Below are 19993 nucleotides of genomic sequence, written 5' to 3'. Positions count from 1 at the left end.
CTTCAAAACTTTCAAGACTAACTCGCTTAATATAAGCTTGATTTTTCTTAGGCACTCAGAAGCACCCTGCACCATAGTGTACATTATCCCCTTGATCTTTTTCCAAGTTTTTTCTTCTTTCTGGACTCCTTAGTAGCCAACTGTGCTGCATATTCTGCTTTATCAATGTGAACCTTTGCCCAACCGTTCAAGTTCTGTGAGGCAGTTTGCTCCCTGATTAATTCCCATATGCTGTAGCACTTTCACCCTACCAATGTTGTTGCCGTTAAAAGCAATAACAGCATCACTGACCCGCGCACTTTAGTGTCTTCATTTCAACAAAAACATTTTATGGGAAGTGAGTCCATATAAGATTATTGAATGGCTCATTCAGATTTTGAGTCTGATCATGCAGACACTTCAGTAATTCAGGATTTGCCAGGTATCTGTAAATAGGTTTTATGATATCCATGACTGCTGCTGGGATGGAATTTTTATGGCTGTATGAACTGTTGGAGTACTGGGCATTGTGGCAATTGCACCATGAATCAGGTCCAGGAGGGCAAAGATGTTGTACTGGTTTTTCATCAGTTGACACAGTCTGTGGAAGAAGGTAGCCCATACTGCCTGCTTTATTTTCAACAAATACTCTGTGTTATGTCTAATGGCCATCCCATAATACTGCTGTAGTTCATCAATCATTTTGTCTGTCAGCCTGCGTCTTATGGTTTCACCATCAGAAATTTTCTTGTCTCTCAAACTTTGTTTCAACTTCCTCAACTTGGTGCCCACCCTCATCTGGACATGACCAGCACATTTCAGCCGTGCGATCATCTTCTCACCATAAGGCTGAGTGGCAACTACACTGTTATATGCTTTTGAGTCTCCACCACCTAAGAACTTAGTTTAACACACTCCCCTTTCATTCACAGATCGACTAAAAATTTCAATAGCTGCAGAGGCCTCCATACCACCACTAGTTCCTTTACAATTTGTCGCAGATATGCCCTTCTTCATCCCTGATTTACACTTATAATAGTGTTTGGCTAAAATCCTGGAAATCTATTACCTTTCCAGTATCCATACTGGCCACTGTAGCAACAGAATTCTTAGAACTGTAGCTGTGCTTCTGCCAAGTGCCATCAAAAACTACTGGTATGTCAGTCATACCATAATTTATTCCAACAGCTTCATTTGCAGTACCCTTCGACTCAAATGCAACAGATTCCACGGCAGCTCCAATAAATCCTGCACACTTGTAGATTTTAAAAGGTGGGCGTCGCATATTCATCACAGCACACATTGTTTCTGCTGCAGTGTGTCCTTTGCCAATAGCTCTCAATCCATAAAACCACCTAACATTTACTTCACAATAATTATCTTCACACTTATCAGAATCTCAAAATGAATGAGTATATTTACAACTGGCACAATTAATAAGTTTCCTGGCTGGTCCATTTGATACTTCACTGTCTTCATGTAAACTGGCCCTCCACACATTTTACAACACACACATTCACCTAACATCCTCATTAGGATGTGTAAATCATCGGGATATAACCTAACCTACTATTTACATTACTTTCATTTTGAGAAATCTGTGTATCACAACATTTTGTTTAAATCTTCGAAGCACTAATGGGTGTTTCTCTACAAACTGAAAAATTTGCCTGTATTTCATAGTCTTTAACTTCACATGAATCATGTTGAACAGTTTTTTCCTTTGTTCAAAAATCTTTGACATGAAACCCACATTTCTTAGACATTTCATTTTGGCATCATACTTTACTTTTTGAGGGATTTACCAATCCATTTGCCACTTTTCCTGGGAAAAACATTAGCATTGAGACATACAGCGTGTGTTTATATGATGAAAGGATATAAAACTGTTTGACAGTGCTACCAATACAAATGTGTAATTAAACCTTTACAACATAGCAATCCACTGCCTTCTGTATAAAAAAATTCATGATTTTTATTAGATCTTGAAACAATGCATGTAAAAATTTTAACATTTTCGACCAGTGTAGATTATATTAAAAAAAAGTACTTCCCATGTGAGTTTAAGTTATTTGTACATTATTTTATTCAGAAAATTGCAAATTTTATGAGATAAAAACCTGAAAATGTGAAAACTATTTCTGTTCTAACTCCCCCTAAGCTATTAAACAATGTAAAAATGTTGAGCTCAGCAACCAAAGCTTTCTCTGTGAATTTAATATGACAGTCTATTCTTTGAACAATGAATTCTGGAGAAACCTGTTGTTATAGTTCAGAAAATATACGCGCGCGCCCACACACAGACACACACACACACACACACACACACACACACACACACACACACACACACACACACACACCTAATGTCCTGTTTGCAATGATTCTATTACATAAACTCTAAGCTTTTAAATTTTTCTCACAGAAAAACTTCACTGTTTAATAACATTGTCTTAACTGAAGTACAGTGGGAAGCACTTGAAATTTTCAGCAGCAGAAGGCAGCAGAAATACTGCTTCATGTGTTCAATACAGACTTTAAATTTTTTAAACTGTCTGGTCTATCTACAAGTTTTGTGGTTAATTTGCTCAGTTACAGAGCACAAATTGCAACATAAACCCTTGGCTGCCTTACATGCAGCTGCACATAATCAATGCCTTACACTGATAAGAGGCATATGGACACCTACCACCTGGTAATGATGGTTACACATCGAAATTAGTAGTTGATAAAATAACTTCGTAACTGATGCATTTTTTCCCCCATTCTAATTAAGGAACAGCCCTGAAAACATAATCAATAGCTGTAACTGAATGTTAAGGCATGAAATGTTGTACCTTCATGGTGCATAGAATTTACTCACTGACAAAGTGAAGCACCCAAAAGACTAACTTTGTAAATATACTCCCCTTTGATAGGTGTGTAAATATTAGCAATTATTTGCAACAGAATGGCCACCTGAGTGCATTAATGTTTAGTGTTGATACCAGGCCTGTTAAGCATCTGACAGAAAGGGGACCTCATTGTGGGTCTCCATTTGGCTGGCTAGTTGAGTTGTGCCCCTTCAGAAAGGTGCCTGCTATCCAAGAAAAAGTAAAGAATGCCCTTCAACATTTTGTCAGCCCACATGATCAGACTCCACTCCAGAAGCACCTGGGCTAGGAAATCACCATCCCATGCATAGGCTGCCATCAGCAACACAAATGGCAGTGGAGTGGTACCAAGACTAGGAAGCATAGACTGCTATTTGTGTTGCATTGTGCTTAGTGATAAATTGTGGTTCTGCAGTTCCCAGATGACTGTCATCAGTGAGTATGGTTGCCACCAGGGGAAAGGTCCCATTCTTCCAATGTACTGTAGGAATGGGGGAAAGAAATACAGTAGAAGAAGAATGGGTAGCTCTGAGAGATGAAGTAGTGAAGGCAGCAGACGATCAAGTAGGTAAAAAGGTGAGCGCTAATAGAAATCCTTGGGTAACAGAAGAAATATTGAATTTAATTGATGAAAGGAGAAAATATAAAAATGCAGTAAATGAAGCAGGCAAAAAGGAATACAAACGTCTCAAAAATGAGATTGACAGGAAGTGCAAAATGGCTAAGCAGGGATGGCTAGAGGACAAATGTAAGGATGTAGAGGCTTGTCTCACTAGGGGTAAGATAGATACTGCCTACAGGAAAATTAAAGAGACCTTTGGAGAGAAGAGAACTACTTGTATGAATATAAAGAGCTCAGATGGCAACCCAGTTCTAAGCAAAGAAGGGAAAGCAGAAAGGTGGAAGGAGTATATAGAGGGTCTATACAGGGGCGATGTTCTTGAGGACAATATTATGGAAATGGAAGAGGATGTAGATTAAGATGAAATGGGAGATACGATACTGCGTGAAGAGTTCAATAGAGCACTGAAAGACCCGAGTCGAAACAAGGCCCCGGGAGTAGACAACATTCCATCAGAACTACTGACTGCCTTGGGAGAGCCAGTCCTGACAAAACTCTACCATCTGGTGAGCAAGATGTACGAGACAGGCGAAATACCCTCAGACTTCAAGAAGAATATAATTCCAATCCCAAAGAAAGCAGGTGTTGACAGATGTGAAAATTACCGAACTATCAGTTTAATAAGTCACAGCTGCAAAATATTAACGCGAATTCTTTAGACGAATCGAGAAACTGGTAGAAGCGGACCTCGGGGAAGATCAGTTTGGATTCCGTAGAAATGTTGGAACACGTGAGGCAATACTAACCTTACGACTTATCTTGGAAGAAAGATTAAGAAAAGGCAAACCTACGTTTCTATCATTTGTAGACTTAGAGAAAGCTTTTGACAATGTTAACTGGAATACTCTTTCAAATTCTAAAGGTGGCAGGTATAAAATACAGGGAGCGAAAGGCTATTTACAATTTGTACAGAAATCAGATGGCAGTTACAAGAGTCGAGGGGGCATGAAAGGGAAGCAGTGGTTGGGAAGGGAGTGAGACAGGGTTGCAGCCTGTCCCCGATGTTGCTCAATCTGTATATTGAGCAAGCAGTAAAGGAAACAAAAGAAAAATTCGGAGTAGGTATTAAAATCCATGGAGAAGAAATAAAAACTTTGAGGTTCGCTGATGACATTGTAATTCTGTCAGAGACAGCAAAGGACTTGGAAGAGCAGTTGAACGGAATGGACAGTGTCTTGAAAGGAGGATATAAGATGAACATCAACAAAAGCAAAACGAGGATAATGGAATGTAGTCAAATTAAATCGGGTGATGCTGAGGGAATTAGATTAGGAAATGAGACACTTAAAGTAGTAAAGGAGTTTTGCTATTTAGGGAGTAAAATAACTGATGATGGTTGAAGTAGAGAGGATATAAAATGTAGACTGGCAATGGCAAGGAAATCGTTTCTGAAGAAGAGAAATTTGTTAACATCGAGTATAGATTTAAGTGTCAGAAAGTCGTTTCTGAAAGTATTTGTATGGAGTGTAGCCATGTATGGAAGTGAAACATGGACGATAACTAGTTTGGACAAGAAGAGAATAGAAGCTTTCGAAATGTGATGCTACAGAAGAATGCTGAAGATAAGGTGGGTAGATCACGTAACTAATGAGGTATTGAGTAGGATTGGGGAGAAGAGAAGTTTGTGGCACAACTTGACTAGAAGAAGGGATCGGTTGGTAGGACATGTTCTGAGGCATCAAGGGATCACCAATTTAGTATTGGAGGGCAGTGTGGAGGGTAAAAATTGTAGAGGGAGACTGAGAGATGAATACACTAAACAGATTCAGAAAGATGTAGGTTGCAGTAGGTACTGGGAGATGAAGCTTGCACAGGATAGGGTAGCATGGAGAGCTGCATCAAACCAGTCTCAGGACTGAAGACCACAACAATAACAACTGTAGGTGTAACCTGTGGTGTCACTGTAGGAAGCCTGCAGCAGTATAACTTCATATCACTGCTGGTAGTGATTGACAACATTGTGTTGGAACAAAGTCGAGGAAATTGTGTGTTGTGTAGTCTTTTGTGACAGTATCATGTTACCCGTTTTCAACACAGCAATACTCATCCACAATTGGCATATGCCTCCATGAAGTGTCTGCATGATGTACTCTTGTGGCCAGCAAGATCACTGTATTTATCCCCAAAAGACTGTATGAGGCCAGCTCAGATACCACTGTCTGCCAGGTACAGCCTGCCTAAGGAGAGATAACAGCTTGGATACCCTTCCCATCTGAATCAGTGCATGCAGGCAGTGAAAGGTGACATGTGGGCTCATACTCTAAAGTTCTTTGTAAATTTTGCTTATTTGTATCACTGAAATATCATGATTTCCAAACCTGTGAAGCTTCATTTTGATTCCTCCTCCTCCTCTTGCGTGTGCTTCACTTTTTTCAGGCAGTGTATTTGCAGTAATGAGGGGTTCCTGTATGTTTTTGTTATAACAAACAACTTTGCACAGTGCAGTTGCATGTTGGGTCTAAATAAGTGCCTTCTGTACTTCTCATGAAGCTGATCACTTAATTTGAATTGTCCCTAACTTCCTTTTTATCTTAGAGTTGTTACCCTTTCATTAACACCACTGCTATGTGTTTTAACCTGAGTAATGAAGTAGTACTGGCACATGCACATTCGTTGACGTTACTTAAAATATCCTCTTCGCTTACAGCAGTTGTCAGTCAAAAACTTGGTACTAGACAATACTAAGCATCACTATTAATTTATTTTAGCTTTGTACCCATACATTGTAAGTATAACTATTAATTGTGTGAGGCAGCTTACTTACTATTCATTCAGATGCAGAAGTATGTCTAAAAGTATGGCTATGGACTAAAAATTAATGCTATCATGTAAATTTAAGGATGTGGAAAATGACAATGCTAAATTCATGGCATTTTTAAAAGTTCTAACATTGTGTAATATGTTTGTTTTTCAACAGATTTGTAGTACCAAAGCCAAGATCAGAGTGTACGAAAGGAGAGCAGTTAGTTGTAACATTTGCTGCAGGATACATAGCTGGAGTTTTCTGCGCAATAGTATCCCATCCAGCTGACACTGTAGTTTCGAAGCTTAATCAAGAAAAGGGATCCACTGCCATTGAAGCAGCCAAGAAACTAGGCTTTGCTGGTATGTAATGTGCTATTGTTAGTTGAAATGTTTGAATTTCCAGTGTTAAAAGAACATTGATGAATGTATTGATATAAGAAATAGCTGATAGTATTAACAAATTTATCAAATAACAGCATGTTGGTTTAGTATGTGTTCTTGTAATGGAATGTTGTTATTACTGTTGTAGACATTGATTCTCCACACAGCAGTTGTGAGGTTCACTTGCTCTTCGGGAACTTTCATAAAATTAAATACGTAGTGTTTCAGGTTTTTCTGTACAAAACATTCAGCGGCACAGATAGTCCATATATGATTAACAACTTAGCATGTAAAGAAAATGGAGAAAAATATTGAGTCAAGTGAAACAGTACACACATCATTTTTATATGCTTCAATGATATTAGATATGTTTCATATCCCGCCTTCAGTGGCCTGAGCATGTGCCTATATAGTTATAGGCAGCTTTGTCCAAACTTCGGGCAGGCAATCTTGTGGCAAAAATTATGAACGGTTAGCTCGTGAGACTTGTGGACCTGCATTGCACCCAGTGTTGACATGCAGTGATTTGATAGCAACATATGCCATAGGCTTGATAAGCTTAGGGACTCCACCAGTTGAAGGAAACAGTGTGCAGAATTAACACACACCTTAGTATCTCAGCACAGTAAGTTTATAAATCATTTTCAACCTCTGGTTGCAGTTGCAGATGTTTCTCAGACAGGATTGTTTGTAGTAAAATGCTGTGCAGGGCAGTTGGAACACATTGCATTATTGGACAACTTTATCTGAAAAAAAAAAAACTGTGTAGCTCAGGATTCAGTCCTAAGTGTCATCTTCTTTGCTATCACCATCAACCCTGTAAGGGCCTGTCTCCCACCGAGCATCTCCGCCTCCCTTTCCATTGATGATTTTGCCGTCTATTGCAGTTCTCCGTGGACTTGGCATTGAGTAACGTCTTCAGCAAAGTCTAGATTGTCCTCACTCATGGAGCATTGACAATGGCTTTAGTTTTTCCACTGACAAAACCATTTATATGAATTTCTGGTGGCACAATTGGTTTCTTCCACTGTCTTTACATCTTGGGCCTGTTGCTTTTCCGTTCGTTGAAACCACGAAATTCCTGGGGCTCATGCTTGATCGAAAACTTTCTTGATCTTCCCACCTGTCTTTACTGACAGCCCACTGTATGTGGTCATGTGTGTCCTCAGTGGTACTTCCTGGGGAGCAGATCGAACCACCCTCCTCAGTTCGTACTGGTTTCTTGTCTGTTAAAAACTAAACTGTTTTGTTTATGCATCTGCATGTCCATCCCTCTTACTGTCTCCATACTATCTACCATCATGGCATCTGTTTGGCCACTGGCACCTTTTATACTTGCCCAGTTGAGTCTGTATGCAGATGTTGAAATACCGCTGTCATGCTGCCGTGACTTTCTCCATTTGTCTGCCATGCGTGGGCACCCATCCTGTGCTGCCTCCTTAGATGCGATCTTTGGTTGCTAGTATGGAGTACGTCCTCTACTGTTACCACTGGTTGTCCCTTCATGGAACAAGCTCCAGGTTATTAGGCCTCTCCCAGCAGTTGTACGACCTCCTCTTGGTCCTCTCGCTGTGAGATCATTTTAGCTGTGTTGTGTATTTAGCATTTGTCTTTTTAGCTATCGCCACTTAAGTGGTGCTCATTGCCCTCAACATTTCATGGTCTGCCATTTCCTGGCGGAATGCCTTCTTTTAACCACTTATGTCCTCATTTGTGTTTGCTAAAATGGCTGATAATTCATATGGCAAACGACACGCAGGCTGTCAACCGTATTTTACTTTTTATCCATCGTGGCAAAGGACATTTTTCTAGTTCATGACCTGTGGTGTATTTTATAGACCTCCCTCCACATCCTTGTTGCATCTGCCTTCTCTTCGGTCGATTGGGATTAACATGTAGTTGTTTTCAACTCCTCTTTGTCTTCATGTTCCACAATTCTGACATGGTCGTGTATGACCCTAGTTCTTTTTGTACCCTAAAACAAATGGAATATCTATGATTGGACTACCATATCCAGCTTTCTTAGGGGCTGCACACTACTCCAGTCAATGGTATATCCCCATACTCTGGTCCTAGGACCTCCTTCTGTTTTTGTCCCATTAGTAAGCCCGATTGTCACCTGAAAAGTATTGTGATTATTTATACTGTTGCTCCCCACTTCTATGGTTACGTAGAATGGTTTATTGAAGGCAGCTGAAAGTTAGTGTACAGCAGGCTGACATTTCCGCTACCATTTCTGTGTTTGCCACATTCATTATATTGTGGGATTATCTAAATTGTAGATTTCCAGTTCTCCAGTTCTTTACGTGTATGCCCGTGTTGCTGCTTCTGTTGTAACCCAAAAGTGTAATGGGGGCATGTCGAGCATGGTCCTCATTCAGCACTGGGAGTGCATCTAATTCCACACATTATGGCAAGGCAGACAAGTCTCTGCACTTGCTTCAGCTTCTTAGCAGTCACCTTTATTTCTTCTTAATTACACCATACTGCAGTCCTGTAAATTATCATGGGGCTTAATATAGAGGTGTAAATCCAGTGCGTGCTCTTAGGACTAAGGCCCCAGTTTTGGCACAGGCTGTTGTAGTGCACATGAGTATCTTTCCCCTTGGAACACACATTCCTTATGTGAGGGTCTTGTCAGCTTAGAATAAAGACTTGCTGGTAGACTTCACTACCCACTCTACCTGTAGAATTTTGCTGAAGAGCATATTCTGCATGTGCTTCCTCATAACTGTTACTAAAAGTGTTTTGTTTGGACTTAACCTTAAACTCTTGTGCTATTGTTGTAGCAGTACTTGAAAATTTGCCAAGCATTCCTATGACTAAATAGTCAGTATATCCTGGGCAAAATTAATATTTATCACTTACTGCCTTTGAGCTCATTCACCACTAGGTTCCACAGAATCAGGGACAAGAACTTGCCTCACACACACACCCTCTGTTGGTGTTTATCACCATTTTCACATCCATTGTGAGAGCTTCTACCTTTCAACAACTCAGCATTATCTTAATTCAACTACTTAAATATTGGTCTTGATGCCATGCATTTACACAGCTTTAACTGTGAATTTGAGTCGTGTTGTTGAAAGCCCCATCAGTATCCAGGAGGATGGAAAATGTTGTTTACTGGAAGTGTAGTAGTAATTTTTCTGCCTTCAATTACCAGCAGATAATTAGAACAGCATGACATTACTTTTACATTATCAATTCAATTGCGGGCGTATGCATAATTTGTCCATTTTTGGCACATTGTTGTTCACTTACTCCCAGCATTCCATATTTGTCACTATTGCCTTATTAACATGTACACACCTACACATGTTTTCAGTTAATAACTTCACTTGCAATTTTTATATTTCTGCGAATTATACATAACAAAACAGTTAACATGATTAGGTTCTCATGTACCTTTTCTGTAATGCAGTTGGGTCCACATAGCACCTCCCAGCTGTTGATGCTGCATACAAAAATTTCATCTTTCCAGGGGATATAGCAGCAAAGCATTTCAGTTTTTCGTGGTACAGTAGTGTCTTGGATAAGTGGGAAGGTTGGATAACATGGAAAATAATACAAAAAACACAAATTAAAGTAGGCCAAATGAGTTAAACATTTAATACAATACAAATCAAATTAGACTGAATAGGTATTTACTGTGTGAAGAAGTTAGCAGTTGTCTTCAGTTTACTGGCTGTTTGCCGTTTTTTTTGCCGCAAAATCACGTAGTCTCTTAAGAAGTAAAACCTTGGTAAATGAGGTTTCCTCCAGTTGCTCTACATGTTTTAAAGCAGTTTTGAAGGCTTTGTGTCCTTTGTTGTGAGAAATCTTGGGTGCACTTTCCTCCACTACATCTGCCTCTTAGTCTTCTTTTTCGTTTGCCATGTTGACTATTTCTTCATCTGTCACTTCAAAGTCATCATCTTGGACAATCCATTCGTCATCTTCTGTGGCATCGGCACATTCCGGAACTTTTTGTAACAATGAAAGTAGGGTAGTATTTTCTGGTTTTGTCTGCTGCTGTCGATTTTCATTATCTGGAGAATTTTCTTAATTTTCCTGTAGCAAAATTTTCCAGGATTTTGCAATTGTATTTGCTCCAACACACTCCCAAGATTGGGCCATGTCATAAGCTACGTCTTTCAAATTAATACGTTGCAACTGCTCTAGCATGTCTTCTCCCTTGTCCATAGCATTAATTAAAGAGGAAAGAAAGTTCCTGCAGTAGTTTCTCTTCAGTGTCTCTAAGGTCCCTTGGTCCATAGACTGAAATAAGGATGTGACATTTGGAGGGAAAAACATGGCTTTTATGTCTTGATCATAAAGTTCATCTTCATTAGGATAAGTAGCATTGTCTAGAAGCAACAGTGCTTTGCGGGGCAAGTTGTTGGCTTTCAAAAACTTTCCAGTTTGTGGCACGAACTCATTAAAAAAACATTCTTTATAAATGTCTGAGCTCATCCAAGCATTTTTTGGTTGTAATATTTCACTGGTAAAGAATTTTTGATACATTTTAAATGCTCTGTTTTTTGGCTTACCTATCACAGACTTTCATTTTCAAATTTGTTGTGGTGTTACTGGGTGCAAGAATTGTCACTCTCCTTGCTACATTTGTAGACTGGCACTGCCTTTTCAGCCTTACACTACCGTTTTTTCCGGTAACATTTAGTAATTGACCAGTCTAGACACAGTTAAAAATTTGATCACCTGTTAAGTTTTCCTTTTCTGATACCTTGTGAACTTTATTCCTAAACAAGGGAACAGCTTCAAAATTTACTGAAAGATTTTCACCACAGACATTAAGTTGCCGAATTTCGTATCTTTTCTTCCATCTATCAAGTCAGCCTACACTAGCTGAGAAATCACGTTACGAAACTTTAAGGCTTTTTCCTGCAAAATAGGTCCCGACATGGGTGATTCATCTGTTGAATAAACCATAGGAACAAAGCTTCACTTTTTCATAATCACATTTTTTCATGGTTTTCCGATCTTCCAAAACAGCCGAGGTTGCTCGCTGAGAACACTACTTCTTAATTTCATTGCGGTTCCTTTTCCAGTCTCAGACTGTTGTTTTCCTGACGTTATAATCTTGCACCACCTTTAATAAAGTTTCACCATTGTCTATTCTTTTTAAAGCTTTAAGTTTTTCTTCCATTGAAACAACCACCTTTTTCTATTTTGAAGCCATCACCACAAATTTTTACAATAAACAAAGTGCAACACGTCCACTCAACTACAGATCTAAGTTAGCAGTGAGGAGTAGCAGACGGCGACAATGAACTGAGTATCAACAAACAACACATTAGTCACTGACCTGTCGTCAGCTGGTGCAGTGAAAGGGTCGGATAATCGACACACTACTGTACGATGATGATGATGATGATGATGATGATGATGATGATGATGGACACTTCTTGGCTTCTCAGTTTGAACTTTGCTGAAAACCTTCAGTTTTTCGTTTATAGACTGTGTATACACCAGCTGATTAGTCCTCTTGGCATTTACAGTATAAAAGTTCACTGCAGACACTTCCAGCAATTAGAAAAATAAGTTTTTTATTTTCCAGTGAGATTCAGACAAAAATTACAGCTGGCAGTGTAATGATTCTGTCAACAGCACCCATTATTTTAATGTATGTTGCAGCTACTGTTACTCAAGACTTAAATAACAATTGTGCATTTTCTGCTGCACCTTCATGCATTGGGGCATGTGCCCAGCATCAGCACTTATCATGCCAGGTTAATATTCTATCTTCAAAGAAAGCACAAGCACTAATGAGCCAAAACATAAAAATCTACTTAATAGTATGTTGGTCCACCTGTTGGAGTGCAATTGGTGAAATTCTGTGTCAAGTATTCAATAAGACCTTGGTGGAATTTAGGAGGTATGTAGCACTAGACACTTACACACAGGACATTTTAATTCCTGTTACTGGCTGGTGGATTGTGTATGCAGAGCTGGTGCCTGATAGTGCCCCATATGTGTGGCATTGGATCAGACTAATTTGAATTTGGCCAACCCATCATTTTATGATCATGCTTCTCAAATGACTGCAGCACGATCCTGGCCTTGTCACACAGTGATTCTGCTGGATGGTGTCATCGCTGCCAGGGAAGACAGTGTGAAGGGGTGCAGGTGTTCCTGCGATGATGTTCATAGTCCACAGCTGTCTTGGTGCTTTAGATTAGTGCCACACATCCTATGGCAGCACATTTGAATGAATCCCAAACCATAATCATGTCCTATTGACATGTGTCCATGGCACATTTTGTTTCAAGCAGATGTTTGCAGAGTGCTGTTTTGCATTATTTGCCTGGTTGGTATGCATGGTGGTTTTCATGTAGAGGCACCTTAGTTAACCTTCATTACGTAACATGCACACTGACCAGTTTTTCTAATGTGTTTAGAAGTGAGAACAACAGACCGCATGGTCTCACGTCCTTAGCCTTTGTGAGATTATTTCTTGCTGGCTTCAGAATGAAAACAACCTCCACTGTCCTCCAAGCATTAGGAATCACTCCTGTGGGTAAACTGACACTAAGCAGTCTGTGAGAGAGCCTCATAAATCCCTTACCCGCTTTTTGCAGCAGGGCAAGATAAGTATCATCATGACAAGATGATTTGAATTGAAAGGTTGAAATTTCCCACCACCCCTTGGAGTAAATATGTCAATTACTTCTTCCCTTCTACTATTCCTGAAGGTTGGTTCCGTGCCCATATTAAAGATGTCTAGGTCACTCCCTAGTCATTATTAAAGCAGGTACTCACCAGTTGTGTGCCACGTCATTGGAATTGGTGCCACAACTAACCATCTGTTATTTAAGCTCCTGGGGTCAAGCAGCAGTCTTAGTAAAATTAATTTAAATTTTTGACGTAAGTGCATTCCTCCTGGAAAAAAACTTACTAAAAGTTTCTTCAAGGTCCAATACACCCCCTTTATTCAGGTTTCTTGGATGAAGCCAAATTCGGTCTCCTGTCCAGCCAGATGTTGACTCTCAGGTGGTGGTTGCCACTTATTGTGCTACAGGTTTATGTGCAACACTTCCAGCTACCAACTTTATCATTGTCACCTTTTGTCTTTGATCACACTGACAGTCTCCTTTGAACCCTAAATATAGTTTTAGGTCTTGATCTTGCATTGCCTGTAGGACTTCTCTCACACTTCCACCACAAGGATTTGGTCATCTGTTCTGACCTCAGTCAATGATCCTAAAGTCCTCTATGGAGACTTCCTCTAACAGGGTCTGGGGAAGGAGGGGGGAGGGGAAACATCTGTAAGCAATTTTGGTACCTAGATTGATATTTTTTTGGTCTTGGATAATTTTAATACTTTTGTGACAAGCCACTTCACTTTGTCCCACAGGTGATATGTTGCTCACTATCAGCCATCTCCTTTAGCCAATCCACTGTCCCCATCCCTTCAAAGATAAGAGTGCCCTTATCCAGGCAGACCCTCCTGAATGTTGGCCTTTGCTTACATCCTCTTTTTTTTTTTTTTTTTTTTTTTTTTTTTTCCAGAGGGCATTTGGACTAGAACATCCTGATATGAGATTATCATAAGAAGATAGGCCTGTTGGAAAACTGCCATCTTAAAAACACACTTGTACTATAGATCTGATACCATGTTTCCCACCTCAGCTTTTTCTGGGCCTTCTCCTATGATTGAAGACGAACAGAATCCTCCCTTGCTCTCTTGCTACCTGTGCTAGTAGTAGTTGTTTCTCTTGCTTTGAAGGTGGTCTTTTCTTTGGGTCTTACACTGAAGGCCTTGTGCACCTAAAAGTTTAACCACCATTTTGCACATGACATAATTTTCACCACTTTCCTGTTGGTGGCTTCAGTTGGCATACTCTTTGTATATCACCTTAAAAGTAGGAAAAACATTCGTAGATTTTCCATCTGCATGGCGGTATTGATCATACATATTTTCTGGAGTTTAAAGTATGTTTAAAATTCTGAAATTCCAGACTTTCACAAAAAAGTAAAATTACATTTATCAGGAATTACTGCAGACTAAACAAATTCTAGTTCTTGTATCTAACAAAGCATTGAATTGAGATTCTTCTTCAAAGCCCATTTCACCAACTAGCAGGAATAACAATAAGTGCCATAACCACAGCTAGTGACCTCAAGAATCCATCGCTTACTCACAGGTACCAAGCCAGAAAACACTTTCTTGGGTAACTTCTGTGTATTTAAAGTGGCGAAAACATTACAGCAGGTTTTGATGTGACAAATTTGACCATTGTGTTGTGTATGTGAAACAGAATAAAATCGTCAGGACTTCTCAGAATGCTTTAGTTCATACCCATACAAACATAAACCACATCAAAAGTGTGATCTGTGTTGTTCGGCTAATTACATGGTTTGACAAGGGGAGAACTCCAGTGTGTGCCAGTGAGACCACTAGAAGCCTTACATGCATGGTAACAAATGACTGCTGTTGCGTACAGAATAAAACAAAACTGAGAAAAGGTGATAGATGTTTGAGCCTCCACATTATGACCACTGCCAACTGATGGTTTTGAATACTGCCTAGTGGTGTTGTTGGCACATAATATGGTAAAGAAAGTATATAAGTGGAGCAGAGACAAATGGGAAATCATTCTAGTAATGATGTAGGCCACAAATGGGAAAATCCAGTGAAATTACATGTTGTCAAAGGGAAGATTATTGCCTAACACTTGGGAATGGGCAAATTGTAAATGGTTGTCTGCTACCACGCTGCAGTTGTTAGCATTTGTGGAAAGTGGTTGAAAGATGGTGAAACTGTGAGGAGGTGAACAGTGTTGGAGCACCCATACTTCATCTCAGAATGTGGAGGTCAGAGGCTTATCTGCTCTTTAAAGTAAGATAGACTGCAGTCTGCAGCAGGTCTGATAACAAAATAGTGCTTGTACAGGCCCAAGTACTTTGAAGCACAGAGTTCAGCACAAGTTGTTGAACATGCTGTTAAGCAGCAGATGAAATCTGCATTGACAAGATGGCCATCTTTGATTGCATGGGCCACAGAATTGGAGATAAGGCAGTGGATCAATGAAAATGTTCATTACATTATGGTAATGTCCAGGTATGCAGTCATCCAAGTGAACATCTGCTCAACTAGAAGTTCTCAATGTGCGCACGTCACTACGCTAGGATTATTCTGTGGGATACATTTACATGTGCTGCAATAGGATTTGTGGCAGTAATCTAAGGCACGATGATAGCTGTGGACTATGTGAACACAATAGGACCACCTGCATCCCTTCATACTTCTCACTTTGACCCATACTTTTCTCTTCCATACTTCCCACTTCTCCTGGAAGATATTCCAGCAGGATCACTGTGTGACAAGGCCAGAATCATTCCACAGTTGTTTGAGGAGCACGATAGTGATATCACTTCGATGTTTTGGCCACCAAATCTGGGATGCTATTAGGCACCACCAGCTCTCCACCAGTCAGCAATGGGAATTCAATGTCCTGTGTGCAAACATGTAGTGCCACATACCACTGGAAATCTATCAAGGCCTTATCGATTCCCTGCATTGTAGAATTTCCACCTGTTGCAGTCCAAATGTGGACCAAGATGCTATTAAGTAGATAATGTTTAGGCTTGTTAGTGCTTGTGCTTTCTTTGAAGAAGATAGAATATTAACCTGGCATAAGTGCTAATGGTGGGCACATGCCACAGTGCATAGAGGTGCAGCAGAAAATGCACATTTGTTATGTAAGGCTTGAGTAACAGTAGCTGCAACATACAGTAAAATAATGGTTGCTGTTGACAATCATTACACTGACAGCTATAATTTTTGTTGACTATCACTGGAAAATCAAAATGGTATTTTTGATTGCTGGAAGTGTGTGCAGTGAACTTTTATATTGTAAATGCCAAGATGACAAATCAGCTGGTGTTGACACAGTTTATAAAGGAAAAAACTGAAGGTTCTCAGCAAAGTTCAAACTAAGAAGCAAAGGAATGCCTGTGTATCATCTATAGATAGTAAAGTACCACAAAAAACTGGGAAATGCTTTGCTGTATCCCCTGGAAAGATGAGTTTTTTGTATACAGCATCAAAAGTTGGGAGGTGCTATGTGGACACAACTGTGTTACAGAAAAGGTAAATATTTTGAACCTAATCATGTTAACTGTTTTGGGTGTATAATTTGCAGAAATATAAAAAAATTGAAAGTGAAGTTATTAATAGAAAACACAAGGACCACATTCTTGATGTATAGGAATACATTGACATTAAATCTTCAGATTTTAGGAGGGTTTGGTTACCAGTCAGTGGGCAATACTTGTTGCCAATGTCTTGGCCTGCCTATGGTTGGACACTCATTGTGCAACCATGTTCCATATTCTAGATGGAATTTAATTTTCCATGATGTTGGAAGAGTTAGTGTTATTAGATACATTGGTTTCTAAGAAAAGAACTTCGGTGTATGTGCACTAGCATGCATTATTCATTCGTAACAATGTACAGGGTGATTCAAAAAGAATACCACAACTTTAGGAATTTAAAACTCTGCAACGACAAAAGGCAGAGCTAAGCACTATCTGTCGGCGAATTAAGGAAGCTATAAAGTTTCATTTAGTTGTACATTTGTTCGCTTGAGGCGCTGTTGACTAGGCGTCAGTGTCAGTTGATGCTAAGATGGCGACCGCTCAACAGAAAGCTTTTTGTGTTATTGAGTACGGCAGAAGTGAATCGACGACAGTTGTTCAGCGTGCATTTCAAACGAAGTATGGTGTTAAGCCTCCTGATAGGTGGTGTATTAAACGTTCGTATAAACAGTTTACAGAGAATGGGTGTTTGTGCAAAGGGAAAAGTTCTGGATGGCCGAGAACGAGTGATGAAAATGTAGCACGCATCCAGCAAGCATTTGTTCGCAGCCCAGGAAAATCGACTCGCAGGGCTAGCAGAGAGCTGCAAATTCCACAATCAACTGTATGGAGAGTCCTACGAAAAAGGTTACGAAACCTTATCGTCTGAAATTGGTTCAAGCACTGTCTGCAGCTGATAAGATTAAAAGAATAGATTTCTGTGATTTTTATCCTTGCTCAAATGGAAACAGATGAATCTTTCGTTTCAAAGATTGTGTTTAGTGATGAAGCAACTTTCCACACTAACGGGAAAGTCAACCGTCACAATGTCTGTATATGGGGCACTGAGAATCCGCGGGAAACAACTCAGTGTGAACGTGACTCGCCTAAGGTGAACGTTTTCTGTGCCATTTCAGCCAATAAAGTTTTTGGTCCCTTTTTCTTCGAAGGTGCTACTGTAACTGGACTACAGTATCTGGAGATGTTAGAGAATTGGCTGTTCCCTCAGCTCGAACAAGAAGCACAATAATTCATATTTCAGCAGGATGGAGTGCCACCACATTGGCACTTTTCTGTCCGTAACTACCTGAACGTCAACTACCTGAGGCGATGGATCGGCCGCCAGGCAGCCCGTGACAGAGCACTTCATCACTGGCCTCCAAATCTTACCCTCTGCGATTTTTTTTTTTTTCTTTTTTTTTTCTTATGGGGGTATGTTAAGGATATGGTGTTTCGGCCACCTCTCCCAGCCACCATTGATGATTTGAAACAAGAAATAACAGCAGCTATCCGCTGTTACGCCTGATATGCTACAGAGAGTGTGGAACGAGTTGGAGTATCGGGTTGATATTGCTCGTGTGTCTGGAGGGGGGCCGTATTTAACATCTCTGAACTTGTTTTTGAGTGAAAAAAAAAACCTTTTTAAATACTCTTTGTAATGATGTACAACAGGTTATATTATGTTTCTTTCATTAAATACACATTTTTTAAGTTGTGGTATTCTTTTTGAATCACCCTGTACTATTCCATATTGACAGGGTAGAAAATTGAATAGTTAGGGGTGCTATGAGACAGTAACAATAGTTACCATTAACAACAGTTCTGCATTTTTTAAGCTTCCTCTAGTGATAAGGATTTAGTTTAGGGCACATATTGATGACACACACTGATAACCATGCCAGAGAACTAAGTATGCAAAATCAAACATAATTTTCTTGGAGTACTATTATTTTTATGTTCTAAAAAAACATAAAGCATCAGTTACTGTAGTGAGGGCTGGTAGCAGTAATGAACTGGAGTTCCTATTGGTAACAAATTTCCTGTTTGCAAAGAAGTCTAACATTTTAACAGTTTTAAAAATATGTAATGTTTTTTACAGGTTTGTGGAAAGGCTTGACACCAAGGATAATAATGATTGGTACCCTAACTGCTGCTCAGTGGTTTATTTATGACGCTGTGAAAGTATACCTCCGTCTTCCAAGGCCACCTCCTCCAGAGATGCCAGAGTCGCTGAAGAAGAAGTTGGCAGCCCAGGAAGTGAAATCTGAATAGTCTTTGACGACCACTTCAGAGAGAATAGAATTTGCAGAATGTATTTAGTTTTATGTGTATACAGTGTAAACCAGACATCAGTAGGTTATTAATTGAACAAAATTCTTGTGTAGGAAATAAATTCAGTATTAGTTACTTTGTAAAACAATTTAATGCAATTATTTATAGTGAAATGAGCGCTGCAGATTTTTAAGGCTTGTACATTCCATTTTGGTCCGTTCAGAGATTTTATGCATTTTGGTATTGTTGTGCACTGTAGAAAGTGTTAAATTTTTAAAAAGTAGGAGATTTCTTTAAGAATACTGTGATCCTGTATTGATACTGATCTGTTAAACATTGTTTTACATTATGGCAATAAATTTGTGGAACTGTCACATTTAGTTAATTTGTTGGATGGAATTCCCTTAAAATTGTCATATGTGAAAAATATTACTTGTACTTGTTGAGTTTCACTCTGTGGAAAGAAATGTGTGCTAAGTTTTTTATACTTTTTGGCCATATCTGAAGTTCTTGATGCTTGTTGCAATGTCGTATAATGCTGGAGCGCAGTTTGCATCGAGCCAAGAGATCAGTTACACGTAAACATTAATGTAAAATTTGGGCGCAAAGGGTACAAGGATAGTAAGAATCTTCCATTAGAGGTGCCAATTAGTCATCGGGAAGTAGTTTGTAATGTTAATAGAAAACACTGACTGGTGGAGCTATTGCTTGCTTTGTGCATCTTCAGACATTTTAGTAGTAAAGTATTCATATAACAGAGAAAAAAAATTGTTAAAAGGTCATCCACCAGCAGTTATGAATAGGACACGATACATTTAGAGGCTCGAATTTCTTGAGGCTTTCTCATAAAGCATAGCCATAAAACATTCTTTTCGTAATGTGGGACACAGGAGAAACAATTTTACTTGTCAGTGAGTAGACTGAAATGGAATTTTTACCCCACTATTAATGATAAATATCATACATGCAAATTAGTAACAATATTCCATTCTCGATTTCCCATTGTTTGACACAAGTTAATAAGATATCCTGGGAAGGC

General features: G+C 39.4%; 1 protein-coding gene across 1 annotated transcript in view; it reads left to right on the top strand.

The window, feature by feature from the left end:
• Positions 1-19328, top strand: part of LOC124555157 (phosphate carrier protein, mitochondrial-like) — a 46086-nt gene extending 26758 nt beyond the window's left edge. Inside the window, exons 6-7 of the mRNA XM_047128978.1 lie at positions 6392-6579; positions 18782-19328. Of these exons, the coding sequence (XP_046984934.1) occupies positions 6392-6579; positions 18782-18954 (361 nt within the window). The 3' untranslated portion in view covers positions 18955-19328. The remainder of the gene's footprint in view (positions 1-6391; positions 6580-18781) is intronic.
• Positions 19329-19993: the final 665 nt, after the last annotated feature.

Source organism: Schistocerca americana, chromosome X (assembly GCF_021461395.2).
Source record: "Schistocerca americana isolate TAMUIC-IGC-003095 chromosome X, iqSchAmer2.1, whole genome shotgun sequence".
Taxonomy (NCBI): Eukaryota; Metazoa; Arthropoda; class Insecta; order Orthoptera; family Acrididae; genus Schistocerca; species Schistocerca americana.
This window is presented reverse-complemented; position numbering and strand designations above follow the sequence as displayed.